The sequence below is a fragment of the Patella vulgata genome, chromosome 7 (genome assembly GCF_932274485.2).
Source record: "Patella vulgata chromosome 7, xgPatVulg1.2, whole genome shotgun sequence".
NCBI classification, from domain to species: domain Eukaryota; kingdom Metazoa; phylum Mollusca; class Gastropoda; family Patellidae; genus Patella; species Patella vulgata.
The window spans coordinates 9278724-9293585 of NC_065885.2; the positions used below are offsets into that span (position 1 = coordinate 9278724).

The 14862-nt window shown below is 39.0% G+C and overlaps 1 protein-coding gene across 1 annotated transcript; it reads right to left on the minus strand.

Annotated features, from left to right (window-relative positions):
• Positions 1 to 1853: 1853 nt before the first annotated feature.
• Positions 1854 to 13410, minus strand: LOC126828091 (endoglucanase A). The gene is made up of 13 exons (XM_056102379.1): positions 13351 to 13410; positions 12961 to 13142; positions 11293 to 11488; positions 10190 to 10240; positions 9285 to 9458; positions 8249 to 8436; positions 7776 to 7935; positions 7353 to 7464; positions 6954 to 7104; positions 6083 to 6230; positions 4350 to 4521; positions 2915 to 3105; positions 1854 to 1967 (listed from the first exon to the last, which is right to left on the minus strand). Exons 2-13 carry the CDS (start codon positions 13132 to 13134, stop codon positions 1897 to 1899), a joined length of 1788 nt encoding a protein of 595 aa, XP_055958354.1. The 5' UTR covers positions 13135 to 13142; positions 13351 to 13410; the 3' UTR covers positions 1854 to 1896.
• Positions 13411 to 14862: the final 1452 nt, after the last annotated feature.

Sequence of the window (14862 nt, forward strand, 5' to 3'; positions counted from 1 at the left end):
CACATGTCGAAGTGTACTCGAGGATCCTGGGGTCAAGTAAGTCCGGAGCAAGTAGCCTTATCGAACGCGATAATTATGATACAACGCGCACGTGCTAACAATTCGGCCCTAGGAAACCGGAGAACCCAAAGATAACGCATGAGGTTGGACAGACGATATTACTCCTTGTCACGTACAACAGGGGAATAAAAACCACGCTAGTTGACTCAATGACAAACTTTATGACACAGCGCGTACGCGCTAAACATTCGCCCATCCAACCCCACGAAAAATGAAATAAAATAGGGTTTTTCTGTACCAAATGGGTTAATGAAGCCATGAGATACGTCTACCGCATTCACGGGACCTCGGCTTTTTCGTCACACCGATTAGACTCTTTAGAAGTCTTGAAATGAAATGAAATGAGGTTTCACGTCCCACTGCTCTGCCCAGACTGCGGTAATAAAGACGGGCATGCGCCATACAGTGTTCTACGAGGGAAATTGTTACTGCCAAGGGATTTTTTTACGTGATCTGAATGTATACACCGGAGCACGGGTTTTCGTCCCACCCGAACGACAGACAACTGTCCTTGTCAGGCCCTCCGTCCTGCACCACTGACATAGCCGGATGAATTTTCCCGGCTAGTGCTGTGATCGAATAAAGACCTCCAGACCTCACTTAGTTTAATAAAATTTCAAATATTGGCATTGTAACATCTGGAATCATATGTAAATAGTTCATCGCGTGCATTTTGCATACCGATAGTTCATTGGCCAATCACGCTATTTTACCGACATTTCGCCTAATAGTTTGGATGCAGCTATGGCGGGTGTGGCGCCAGGCAGGGTAAGCTTACTCTTCCGGACACCTGTTACCACTGTTTGTCGTGTAATTTGTACACGAGGAGCAGTCCATTTGCTGATTACACTATTTTGCTTGAATACACTATTTTGCCTATAACGTTTTTTAGGACTTCGAATTCTGTCTTATGGTTTGGATTGTTCGTACTTGGTTTTATTTTTTAAGCAAAGCCATGGTACCACAGCATTTTAGCTACTCCGCCCTCTGTACGTCTTAAACATACAAAGTATAAAATTTCAATTTTTGCCTTGGTAACATCTGTGTCAAATGGACCTTACGTAGCAAAGCCATGACAGGTCCAGTACATTTAGCTAGTTAACCCTCTCTTCCTCCGGGGATGTTCTGGTCGACCAATAGATCACTGGTCGCAGAGAAAATACCAGGTGTAGGTCCTGAGCAACAATTGCCGCATAATCCACCCTCCCACCCCACCCTCTATTCACGATTTTCTAACGAAGAATTTCTCCAATAGTGTGGTTGCTGATAGTGACAATGTAGAACCTCGCCATTTACGAAAAGAAATGGGGTTTATCGTTCTACTTTTCTGCTCAATCCGGGAAAATGAAGTCGGGCACATGTTTAGGATTCACATTAAACCCTACATGTTTGCGGTTGACATTAAACCCTACATGTTTACGATTAACATTAAACCCTACATGTTTACGATTCACATTAAACCCCACAAGTTTACGATTCACATTAAATCCCACATGTTTACGATTTACATTAAACCCCACATGTTTACGATTCACATTAAACCCTACATGTTTGCGGTTGACATTAAACCCTACATATTTACGATTCACATTAAACCCACATGTTTACGATTCACATTAAACCCCACATGTTTACGAAATGTAATCAATTGGGGTTTAACGTCCTACGTTTCTGCTCCAACCGGGCTAATGGTTACGAAACAAAATGAAATAAAATGGGGTTTAACGTTTTCTGCTCGATTTGGGTGTAATAAAGGCGGGTATATGTTTACGATTTAAACTGAAAAAACTATATGGTTTTACAAAACTTTATTTAAAGACATAACTAAATGATTGCTTAAACGGGACATGGACATTTCGGTGCATCCGCTTTAGGAAGAGACTTGGTGTGAGTAAGATGAACCAAACCTAAATTTAAAAATATAAATGTGTTTATAGAATCGTTCAAAATACACCAAAACGGAGCCAATGGGTAATTGGTAATTGCACAAATGAAATGGGGTTTATGACCCAATTGTTCTGGACCGGCATTGCTAATGCAAGCGGATATCCGCCATAGAGTGTGCTATGAGGGAAGTTTTGCCTACGGCTTACTCTTATTTCGAATTCAAACTGTCAAGGATTTTTCGTCATACCCGAAGGACTAAACACTGTTCCTTGTTAGGCCCTCTAACCAATCTGATTAAAATACAGATCTATATTTCGTTTCATTTTTTTATACTTTTAATGGCCTACACTACATGAAGATCTGACAAGTTGTAGCGATAGGTCGCGTCAGATGTCATACGAGCGGCTTTTGAGAGGAACTTTTAACAAAATTATACTTAAAAAACAATAAAAAATAAACCCCCTAAAATCAGCAATAGAAAATATCGCTAGTGCGATCATGGGTCACCATACATCACATATTATGCATATTCTATAATTGATCACAACGTTAATACCGCTGGTGCGATCATGGACCACCAACATCACACATTATCTCTATTCTATAATTGCTCACAACGTTAACTTTCTCCAGTTCGTTCGTTCGTTCCTAGCGTTTTACGTCCACGTCCACCATGGATGATATCGTAAACAAGTGTTTCTTAAGAAACTTACTAGAGGAAGCCATAGGAAATAGGCTTGATCCAGTTTGAATTGGGTCAAACACAGGGAAATGTGCAAGGTAAATCTCATGACCATAGATGCTATGACCTTAGTTAGGGTAGGTAGATTGTAGGTTTGACTGTCAGCCGGACCCTAGGGCCCGCCGCCTGTCCTACCTAGGTTCAGGGCCAGGCATTGTCGTGCCATAAGCCTTACCACCAAAAGAAAAAAACGCCTGCCACAGGGCACCCGACATGGATACTCACCAGCAAGAGTTGATTGAAGACCAGAATTATAATCGCAAGCAACTTCATTGTGGACATAATCTTCTCTTTTATCTTCGTACTTATCAGAAGCATCAGGTCCACCAACCATAGCGCCGATTAATAAATGTGGACTGGCTCCTGGTGTGTGAAGATTAGCCTCGCTGCATGGTTCAGGAATATCAGGACAAGATCTAAAACAAGGGAGGTAAGAAATGTGTTAATAAAACTGATATACACCATGTAGTGCTCTATGAGGGAAATTTGAAATCATACGCGTGGACAATCTGATGAAAACACAGATCTTTTTTCGTTTCGTTTTTTATAGTGCAAAATTTCGTTTTACTTGTCTTTACTACACTAGGATCTGGAAGAGTTCTTATATGGATGATGTTACGGAGTAACCAATGAAAAGGTCTGTTACGGCGAGTTTTTGGCGTGGGGTGGACGGAAACCATAGGGAACGTCATATGGTCAAAATCCGCTCGTGTGACCTCTGACGCGACCTTCCACTAAAACTGGCCAGATCTTCATGCAGTAGAGGCCACCAAAAGTATAAAAAAACGAAACGAAATATAGATCTGTGTTTTAATCAGATTGATACGAGGGTTACTTCATATTTAAAGATACATTATGGGAGATTTGATAACGAGTTGGCAGTTCTCACTATAATAGTTAAAAACTAGATAATGTAAAGGCAATTTGCTGAAAATAATTTCATTCAAATTGATCCACTATGAACCAAGAACTAAGCGATTGAAATTTCCGCCTAGCCTCGATCATCATTACTAAAGTCGGTACGATAAACAGCATAGTCTCGATTATCTAGTTAATCGTTAAATCGTGAAGGAAAGTTATGCAGTAAATCGGCTGACAATCCACTAAAGATCGCAGGCTAGCGATGCCATCTAGAGTCGATTATGATCTGCATAGGTTAATTAATTTCTAATTAATATTTTAGATAACATTTCATGCCTAAAGAAAGACCTGCAATAGAAAGATTTAGCTCTCGCATAATGTATATTTAAGCATATGTTAAAAATGTAATATGAATGTATATAAACTGATCTACACCCAATTGTTTCTGTTTTGCTGTAATTTCTAATCAGTTCTGTTCGGCGAAATACGCCAGAAATCTCAATCGAATGCCAATCACTAGTGTCTGGTAGTATTCATTGCGCATGCTCTCCAGATAAGAATATGACCGCTTGACATGACTTGTGGAATATATCTAGCCCCGTTCTAGAATTGGTGTACCAATGGTACAAGGTTTATTTTGTCTTAAATATTGGATATCAGAAGCCCATCTTTTCCCGGTAAGATCACAACATCAATTTTGATTTAAATTGACAAATAATTCGTGTTTTCAATGTCAAAGACTTTGGATGATATTGAGTTAGAGACTTAGCTACTTTAACAATTTAGGTAGATGACTTACGCTGATCTGTGATGGGGATTTTTAGGGTATGATTTACCAAAACCGATGACATAACTGAAACATTTGTTGTTCTGTCCAAGAATGTAGTTGATTTGACTTTGAGCCCATTTTCTGTAGGTAGTGGCGTCTATACCAGCATCGGCAGCCATTAAAGCCAAAAAGGCGGAGTTAGCTGAAAGAGATGATAAAATTATTTAATCTGTGTTTCACTAATAACGCGATCTAATTAAACATACATTATGCAAAAGCTAAATCTGCCTATTTGCAGGTCTGTCTTTAGGCTTGAAATGTTATCTAAATTATTATTTAGACATTAATATTAACTTATCCAGACCATAATCAACTCTCGATGACATCGCTAGCCTGCAATATTTACTGAATTAGAACCCTTTCTGCTGCTTCTGATTAAATCAAAAAATTGATAACCTAGACTATGTTTTTTTTATCGTACCGACTTTAGTAATGATGAACGAGGCTAGGCCCAGAATTCAATCGCTAAAACCTCGGGTGTATCAATTTGACGGAAATTTTCAGAAAATTCCCTTTACATTATCTAGTTTTTACCTATTATAGTGAGAACTACCAGCTCTCCCATAATGTATTTTTAATGTTTTTAAAGTTGTCAGCAAATTGCCTTTACATTATCTAGTTTTTACCTATTATAGTGAGAACTACCTGCTCTCCCATAATGTATTTTTAATGTTTTTAAAGTTGTCAGCAAATTGCCTTTACATTATCTAGTTTTTACCTATTATAGTGAGAACTACCTGCTCTCTCATAATGTATTTTTAATGTTTTTAAAGTTGTCAGCAAATAGCCTTTACATTATCTAGTTTTTAACTATTATAGTGAGAACTACCAACTCTTTATCTAATCTCCCATAATGTATCTTTAACCACTTATATTGTCGCTTATAAAGTGGAAGGGGACAAAAGGTCTAAGGCAGACGTGCGCTTTAGATCGTGAGGTCTGTTATTGAGTCAAGTGGAGTGGTTTTACTCCGTGTCCTCCGGTCTCCTACGCGCAAGCAAATTATTGAAATAAAATTGAACCACATGTTTGTCCCGAAATGGCCTAATTTGTATCGAGTGGACGTTGAACCGTATTTGTCTCTATATATTTCTTTTTTCAATAAAATTCTGATTTGAAAGCAAGAGGGCTGAAAATGCAAATGCGCCTTGTCGTACGGATGGGAAAAACACGTGCACGTAAAATAAACCATGACAGTTTGAATTCAAAGGAGAGAAGGCACACGCCATTCCATCCAACGAAAGCATAGTTTGTACAAAGGGGCACGCTATACTGTATTTGGAACCTTTAATGACAATTCATTCCATAACATCCACATTTCAGAATTTTAGCGTCGAGTAGAATACAACATTTCTAATGGGTTCTACCAATTTTACCCCACTGATCTCTCCAGGACATTCATAGTAGAACCCTATTGACCTCTTTAGGACCAGCATATCTAGTAGAACCCCACTGATCTTTCCCGGGCCAGATTTCTAGTGGAACCCTATTGATCTCTCCAGAACCAACATACCTTGTAGAAACCCACTACTAGTCTCTCCAGACTAAGACACGTGGCGTCTATCTAACTTACCAGCATACCTTGTAGAACCCCACTGATCTCTCCAGACTAAGCCACATGGCGTGTATCTAACTTACCAGCATATCTTGTAGAACCCCACTGATCTCTCCAAGCTAAACCACATGGCGTGTATCTAACTTACCAGCATATCTTGTAGAACCCCACTGATCTCTCCAAGCTAAACCACATGGTGTATATTTCATCTGTCCACCGCTTGGTAACCAGGCTTTAAAGAATCCTACTACAGCTTTGCTGTATTGACTATCTTGGGTTTCTTGATACAACATCAACTGTAAATGTGGATCATACAATGAATACATCATTGATCAAATCATCGTACACCTTCGCCTCTCCCAGCTGGGCTGGGAAAGTTGAAGATATTCGATAGCATCATTGATTAATTCAAGAGACAATGACTTAGCTGCGTTATTGTATCCGTGACCAGAATTTCTAAACGCAATTTCTAAAGCCGCTGATCTTTTCCATATTGTGACAATCGAATCTCTAAAAGAAATACCAGTCTGAAATGCTTCAACGACATTCAGTATTTACAAAAATATGATGAATTGTACCACATTTTAATCCGATTGAATGCATGTCGAGAGATACTCTTCCATTGATAACCGGTTTTGACATAGATAATCAGTTGGGAGTACATTTTTAGTGTGGATTAAAATTAGATATTGTCCGAAAAGAAATGCAAATGACGATCATCGGTTTTAAGACTAACATACTTTATTACTGGTGATTGGAAATTTTGTTTTAAATCCTATTTTCACTTTGATAACGCCAGCAACCATCCAAGTCGATTTCAAATGCGAGTTTAATATCAAAATTAATGTAAGCCCCTCAAATTCATATATGGATTTCTTTGTTGAAATTCTTAGGGATTACAGAGATTTTTTTTTGTTATGCAAGGGATAGAGTATGCCTACTTTCTTTTTTAAACAAAAACCTGATGATGTTTTAATGGTTCACATACTGTCTTCTGTTTAGAATCAACTGTTATTTACCTGACAAGCAACCTTCTTATCATCCCAAGATAAAGCCCAAGCCCAAGCTGTCTCCACGAATGTTTTAGCATCACTTAAGTATTTAGGATCTTTGGTAGCTCTGTACAACCAGATAGCTGCTTCACACAGTTCATCCACATAACCACTGGAACTGTTATTAGAAATAAAAGGAGATGCATTTAAAATACAAAAGAACTAAATGATATGAAATGGGATTCGTTCGAAGTCCTACTTTTATGCAGCAACCATGCTAATGAGGACCATTTTTTAAGAAACAAAAAACCCGTTCACCAAGAAACAGATAACCCTAGACAGAAATTGTCGGGTTTTTTAACTTGGAAATTGTTGACATTTATTGTTTTCTATACCCCTTGGTGGATCAGAAATCATAGTACTTACGAATAAAATTGTCCAGCGCCTTGAACACTCTGTGAATATTTTCCTTTGTAAGTTTTAGCAAAGACGTAAAGTGATTTGGCAGCAGTTAATAGTTTGGTTGCGTATGCAGCATCTAAAAAGACAAATTCACACAGCTTGTTTCATTTTGGAATATTTATTGGTCTGATACCAATAAGCTATTATTACAATGACCTCCTCCTTTGTTAAGCGAAATCTTCAAGTGTCTTGTTTATAGTTCGCGGTTATCAAGACTGAATAAAGATGGAGATGAAACCTTTACGATGTTTTTTTTTGTTATTCTTCTACACGTTACAGAAAAGTAGGCCATGCTGTAGAGGGCTCTTTGGTCGTTTACACAGTTAGTGAACTTCTTTAATTGGAAAAAGTACCTCGGTAAGTAAATTAGTAAATGAAGATATTTACCTCGTTTCTTGAAAGCGATATATCCAGCAGCCATTGAAGCAGCTGTTTCACCAGCAACATCACTACCTGGTTTACTTGTTGTTACTTTTAAGGATGGTCGGGCCATTTTCATATCTTCAGCTCTACCCCAGAAGTGATGATCATCATCACCATTACCAACCTAATGCGTAGCAACAATTAAATGGTAAAGGTTAAATCTAATAAACATGTTACAAGTTAGTGAATCAGTCTTTTAAAATACGTCCCAATTAAACAACACAAATATTGCAATGCACCCTGATATCCCCAACCTGCGATAGCAATAAAATAGCAAATGATAGCAACATTGAAGGTGCGGATATTGAAACTACTAAAAGCTTTACCGGTTAGTAAAGGTGTCGCTTTGACTACTTCTCAGTTAGATGGCATATGTACCGCAATATGGACCATGAAAAAAAAACCCGCTAATTCAACAATAGAGTCCTAAGAATTACCTGCATGTAAAATTCATTTTTCGCGGGAATCCAACATTTCAAGAAATAATCCAAAGGCCATTTAATCATGTCAAAGAACTTGTCAGTGAGACTTGTAGAGGAATATGCATCAGGCCATTGGATATAAGACCACAGTAACAGGTGAGCAGTGGCGGCCATTGGTAGACCAAATTTAACATGATCACCAGCTGAAAAAAAAATCCACAAAATGTTATTGGTTAAACGCGATAACAGCGATACAGAACCCTATCGAATTTCAAATGTTTGGAATTTTCAATTTGGAACTCAATTTTGTGGATTTATTTTTGTTATATTTTGACATTGATGTAACAATTTAACATGATCACCAAGTGGATAGACATCACAATTAATGTTAAGAGAACGGAATATGGATGGAACTAGATCCGTAAAATAGGATTGGATAGATACGAGTCTATTCGCCGTGATCAAAATAAAATATGTAAACAATTAACTCCTTTAATGCCTAATACATCCTTTGGTCAATGTTCTTTGCCATATTTATGAAATGAAATTCACAAGTTTTTAACGAAATGTTCTAGTTTTATGCTATTTCTTTTAAAGGTTAACTTCAGACTTAGTTTTTGTTAATATGTAGATTTTTGTTTATTAATATCTCTTTTTGTCTTACTGTACAATTTATCTTTAGTCTCACAGTAATATAAATCCAAAACGTCCTCGGCCCTGTAAAGCCCATTAGAACAGTCAGTCACTGTCTAGATTTACTTGCGCTTCATAGATGAATACTGTTCTAGCCCGTGATGCTATTCTCGAGGTTTTTCTATGGGCAGTTCATTTGGAGTCTTATTCCTTTGCCGTTTTCAAACGGAGCTGGATGAAACTCGATAGGGACATTCTTTGGAACAGTCCTTAGGACACATGTGGGCTATTCAATCGTTGTACTGTTTATCAACCGTCCACAACCGCTAGTTGATGCAGTTTGCTGGAAACCATGTGGTTGTTTTAGGCGGACTCGTACTTCTTATAATAAGCCAAATCAACAGAGATCAGTTCTTACCATCATACCATCCACCAGTCAGATCAACACCAACATCAGAACCATCATTCAAAGCAGAATCACCCCTCCATTTGATTGGATTGTTAGCTGGAAGTTTACCAGATCGTTGAGCATCGTAAAAGAGGATGGAATTAGCGAGTGGTTTAGAATAATCGTAAAGTCCTCTATCACCACCTGTAGTTAACCATGAAACATTTAAACATTAGACATACATTAAACAATTCTATGGACAATTAATTTTAGACGGCGTTTCCACGAGGCTTTTTCTCATGCTAGGTTCCCATTGTCGTGCGATGCATTACGATAGAATTGTCCCTATTGAATCCACGATCTGGTACGTGCAGATACGTTCGGATACGATCATCACGGCTGCTACGATTGGTCTCAATATATCATAACACTTAAGAGGATCACCAAGACTACTCCAAGATTAAAACGGGGATTTCAATTGTAGCATGAATCGTGATAGCGGGAACCTAGCATTACCAAGCAACGTTCATGATGGTCAAATCAGAAACATGCCACTTGAAGATGACCTAATACCAAATATCATAAAATAAAAAAAAACATTATGCAGATGATTAAGTTTGATTATGGTAATACCAGTTCATTTACTAAATTCCAATGAAATATTTTAGACATATAGTATTCAATCAACGGTGTCTCGTTAATACCCATATCTATCTTGAAAACCCCATCTGACAGAGCACTCGACCGAAGTCTTGAGTAAAGGACATCTATATTGAAAGAGCAAGTCTTGAGTAAAGGACAACTCTATTTACTCCATAGTGTTAATTAATAAATATCTTAATTACCTGGTGTAAATTAATAAATATCTTAATTACCTGGTGTTAATTAATAAATATCTTAATTACCTGGTGTTAATTAATAAATCTTTTAATTACCTGGCATAGGTACAATCACAGGTTTTGTAACTGGGCGACCTGTTACTGGTGCTGGAAGGGAAAATATGTTTTTTTGTTAATAAGACTGAATTTTATTTCAATTATTCGCTTGCGCGTAGGGGTCTTTAACCGTGGGGTGGGGGGAGCGGAGAACCCGGATAAAACCCACGAGGTTGGACAGGCAACCCTACTCTTTGTCACGTACAACCGAGGCGTCTTAATGACAGGGCTTATGATACAACGCACACGCGCTAACCACTCGGCAATCCAACCCCTCGAGATAAAGAGAAATGGTTTCTGTAAATTGATAACCTACTTTTATGCAATATTTGATAAAGAGATAAGAACGCATACAGCCCGATGCCTAATGTATACGACTGTGACCTTGTCAGAAAGATTGGATTGATCTTTTCTAAAAGTAAGTGCAGGACGACCGCACAACACACAAAACAAAACCGACAAGACAAACCCGCGGACAAGGCAAACTAATGAGGTGTGGGTCATTATTCTATGTTTAAAATTCATGGTGCGAAAATATTACACATTTTATTTATTGTAGTTGATCGTTTAAACATACATTATGCAAGAGCTAAATCTTCCTATTGCATGTCATTATTTAGGCTTCAGATTTTATAGAAATTATTAATTAGACCTTTATTTACATGACAAGCTCAAAATCAACCCTGCTACATACATCTTGGATTTAAACAGTCGTCCATTTAAAATTAAATCAAGAAATGGCCGACCAAACTAACGTTTACCGTTAGTCACAGACGTCACTACCGGAAACTGGCGATGAAAGCCCACCAAGCGAGAGTACCATAGCCATAGAAAATGTTACTTGATAATCGAGAATATGTGGGTGAAATTATCGCCTGTCAATCAAACGATCGGCAAATTTCGTTGACGGTGCGGACACAGTTGATGCCTATTTCTAGTCCAAACTTCCAACATTGACAACTCCGTCCAGAATAAAGTAATTTGACTGAAATTTTCAATATTTTCTTTTTTTATCATCTATTTTTAAATTATTATAGCAATTAATAAAACCCCTAACTAATGTATCTTTAAGTGATAAAGAAGCACGCCTCGTCTAAACTCACCATGTGAAAATTTGTTTCCACTACCATCCATACCCTCAATAGTAACAGTAGCAGTAGGGTTAATATCACCCGTGGTGTGACCAACAAAATCAACGCAAAGTTTGTCACCAACCTTCTCTTCGGCATTGAAATCTTTGTTAGTAAGAACGAATTCTTTACCACCCTGTTTTGTTGCACTCACGTCTGCAACCCAAACCTGGTTTTATTTATAAAAGAAGAATGTAGTTTGTTTGTACAAAGAAAGGGCGGTAGGTCAATATGATTAAAACACAGATCCTATTTCGTTTCGTTTTTATAGTTCAAAATTTCGTTTAACTTGTCTTTACTACACTTGGATCTGGAGGAGTTGTTATCATTGGCGTGTTCTGAATAATGTGAGCTATTAGCCAATGGAACGGTCTGTTACGGAGAGCTTTAGGCGTGTTTTGCACGGAACTGTGGGTAATCCACTAGTAACATCAATGCTGATTGGTTAATCAAATGTCTGACGCCATAGGTTAAAAGCACGCTCATATGACTTCTGACACAACCTATCGCTGCAACCGGTCAGATCTTCATGTAGTGTAGACCATCGAAAGTATAAAAAAACGAAACACAATATAGATCTGTATTTTAATAAGATTGGGCAGTAGACATTGTTGAATGAAAACCTTTAAAATATATAAATTTCCACAAAAATGACACTTTTTGCGATATTGTTATTTCCAGGCAGGATCTAGAAAAGAGCACATCAGCGCAGTGTGTAGCGTGGGCTGGTGGGCCACTGCGGTGGTTGCCATGGGCGGAAAAATCGTAGGGGGTTCAATTTAGTAATAATAAATTCGAACATGCACAGTGTAGCGAAAAACATGGTGGGGCAAGATAACGCTGCTCGGAAACATTTGGTAGATGCTAGATCTAATTCGTAAGGCCAACTCAAGATTTCGTCAAGGTCGCTGAGATGTAAATAAGGTTTGGGCACGTGATTTTTGGAGGAGATTGCAGGTTAGGGCTAGGTTCAGGTTTAGGGTTGGGATTAGCGCTAGCCCTGTTTACATCTCGTGACCTTTGACCAAACTTGAATTGGTCTTATGAAATAGATCTAACCATTGGTAGGCGCAATACTTGTCTTGTCCCGAGCGCTGGCAATCACGCTACGCCACCACAACAGCATATATAAATGTACGTACTATAATTCAGTAATGGAAACAGGCAACGTTATTGGTAAGCTAGATGCATAACTGCATGTTCCATCCTCATTTTATCTCTCCGGTTTTGTACCAAGGTAAGTAAATCGTACAGGGTGGCGCGTGGGGGGGGGGGCAGAAATGGTGTTTAACGTCCACTCAACACACACTAGGTCATTTCGGGACTAACATATCGTTCAATTTTATTTCAATCAATCGCTTGGGTGGAAGGAAACCGGAGGACACGGAGAAAACCACGAGGTTGGACAGGCAACCCTACTCCTTGTCACGTACAACCGGGGAATCGAAACCACGCCAGTTGACTCAATGACAGACCTTACGATACAGCGCGCACACGCTACCCCCCACCCCACCCCAAATCGTACAGGGAAAATATGTAGCAAAAGATTGTCATCAGCCCAAGCACATCAAGCACCTATCGGGTGATAGACCATGATAGTAACATATCGTTAATTAAAGTTAATTAATCGTATCTACTTACATCAAGGGATTCTATTTTTTGATCAAATATAAGATGAGCCGTCCATCCATGTAACTCCTGGGTGATTGGGATACAGAAGCTTCCGGTGATTCCTCCACTCCAGTGGGTCTTTATGGTCACATCCATAGAGGTGGTGGAACCCAGAAGGATCCCAAATATAAATAACAAAATCATAATTCTTTCTGAAATACAGAATACACGATTATTACTTAAAAACAATCCCTGGATATTTGTTCTAGGATTAATCGAAGATAAAAACTTAAACAAAACAATGGAAAAAGTTCTGTAACTCTTAACATGGTTCTGCAAACTACATCCCAAGTATAAAAGTCCTACAGCCTCTCCTATCCATGAACCTCTCATATATAACAATGCGTTGCGACTACTCACTTTACAGGTGCTCAACAGGATCTGATAGATACCACCAATCTTCTGGATTATATTCAATTTGAAGCCCATAGACAATAGACTTGACGCCCACATTTTAACATAATGAACCAATCTAGGAGTTTAGGAATCAGTCAGCTGTTAATCAACAGACCTTTACCTATATTTCTTTACTGATAACAAATCTTTTGGTACTCTACATTTGACTATATTTTCAACTTATATAATGTGTATAAAACAGTGCCTCCTCCATATCCGAGAAAGTTCATCCAGATTTTCCGGAGTGGTTCCCTCTTGTCAGTGATACAGGGCGGAGGGCCTGACAAGGACAGCTGTCTAGTCGTTCGGATGGGACGAAAAACCGAGGTCCCGTGTACCCATTGGCGTGCAAGCAAAAGATCCCTTGACAGTTGGAAGATGATATAAGAGTAGGCCGTAGTGCCACTGTCCAGGCAAAATTTCCCTCATAGCACACTGTTTGGCTTATGCCCGTCTTCATTAGCCCAGTTCGGAGCAGAACAGTAGGACGTTAAACCCTGTTTCATTTCATTTCCTTCATATCAGATAGGAGTCACGGTGGCTAAATGAGTAAGACGCTGGATCGCTAGTCTGGCGGTCGCAGGCTCACTCCCGGTTGTGGACGATTTTCCGGAGTGGTTCCCTTTTGTCAGTGGTGCAGGACGGGGGGACTAACAAGGACAGCTGTATCGTCATTCGGATGGGAGGTCCCTTGTGCATACTGGTATGTACGTAAAAGATCCGGTATCAATTGGAATTCGCTGTAAGAGTGGGACGTAGCGTCGCTGCCCGGGCACAATTTCCCCCATAGCAAACTGTATGGCGTAAACCCGTCTTCATTAGCCTTGTTGGAGCAGATAGCTGCTATCGATTATACGAAACCTGTATTCATTAGAATCCACCGAATGATTCTGTTGTTGTCGAGGTACAGTTATCACCCATTTCATTTCATTTCATTTCATTTTTCGGGGGGTTGGATGTTTAGCGCGTACGCGTGGTATCATAAGGTCTGTCATTAAGTCAACTGGCGTGGTTTCAATTCCCCGGTTGTAGGTAACAAGGAGTAGAGTCGCCTGTAAAACCATCTCTCTCTCTCTCTCTCTCTCTCTCTCTCACTTCCTTTTTCAGTTTCAACCATTCACGCCTACATTCTAATATGATTCTATATAGTGCTATCACTTCAGTGTCCTTCACCCACGATCTTTGTTAGTGTTCAATGTATGTAAAACATTACACAGCCCGTTTACTCACCAATAATAAACGTCAGCGGTGCACTTTCTTATCTGTTCACGTCCTACTTTCCTGCACTAACTGGGCTAATGAAGACGGGCGTACATCATACAGTGTGCTATGGGGAAATTTTGCTCGGGCAGCGGCACTACGGCCTACTTTTATTTTGAATTCCAATTTTCAAGATTTCGTTTACATGTACTCCATTGTGTACACGCCGGGACCTCAGTTGTTCGTGTGATCCGAACGAATAGACGCTGTTCTTGC

Coding starts and splice junctions, on each gene's coding strand:
- LOC126828091 (XM_056102379.1), bottom strand. CDS start 13,134: ATGATTTTGTTATTTATATTTGGGATCCTTCTGGGTTCCACCACCTCT. Junction 9,459..10,189: donor TGTGATTGTACCTATGCCAG/GTAATTAAAAGA, acceptor GGTTAACTACAG/GTGGTGATAGAGGACTTTAC. Junction 6,231..6,953: donor ATAAGAAGGTTGCTTGTCAG/GTAAATAACAGT, acceptor CCACATTTACAG/TTGATGTTGTATCAAGAAAC.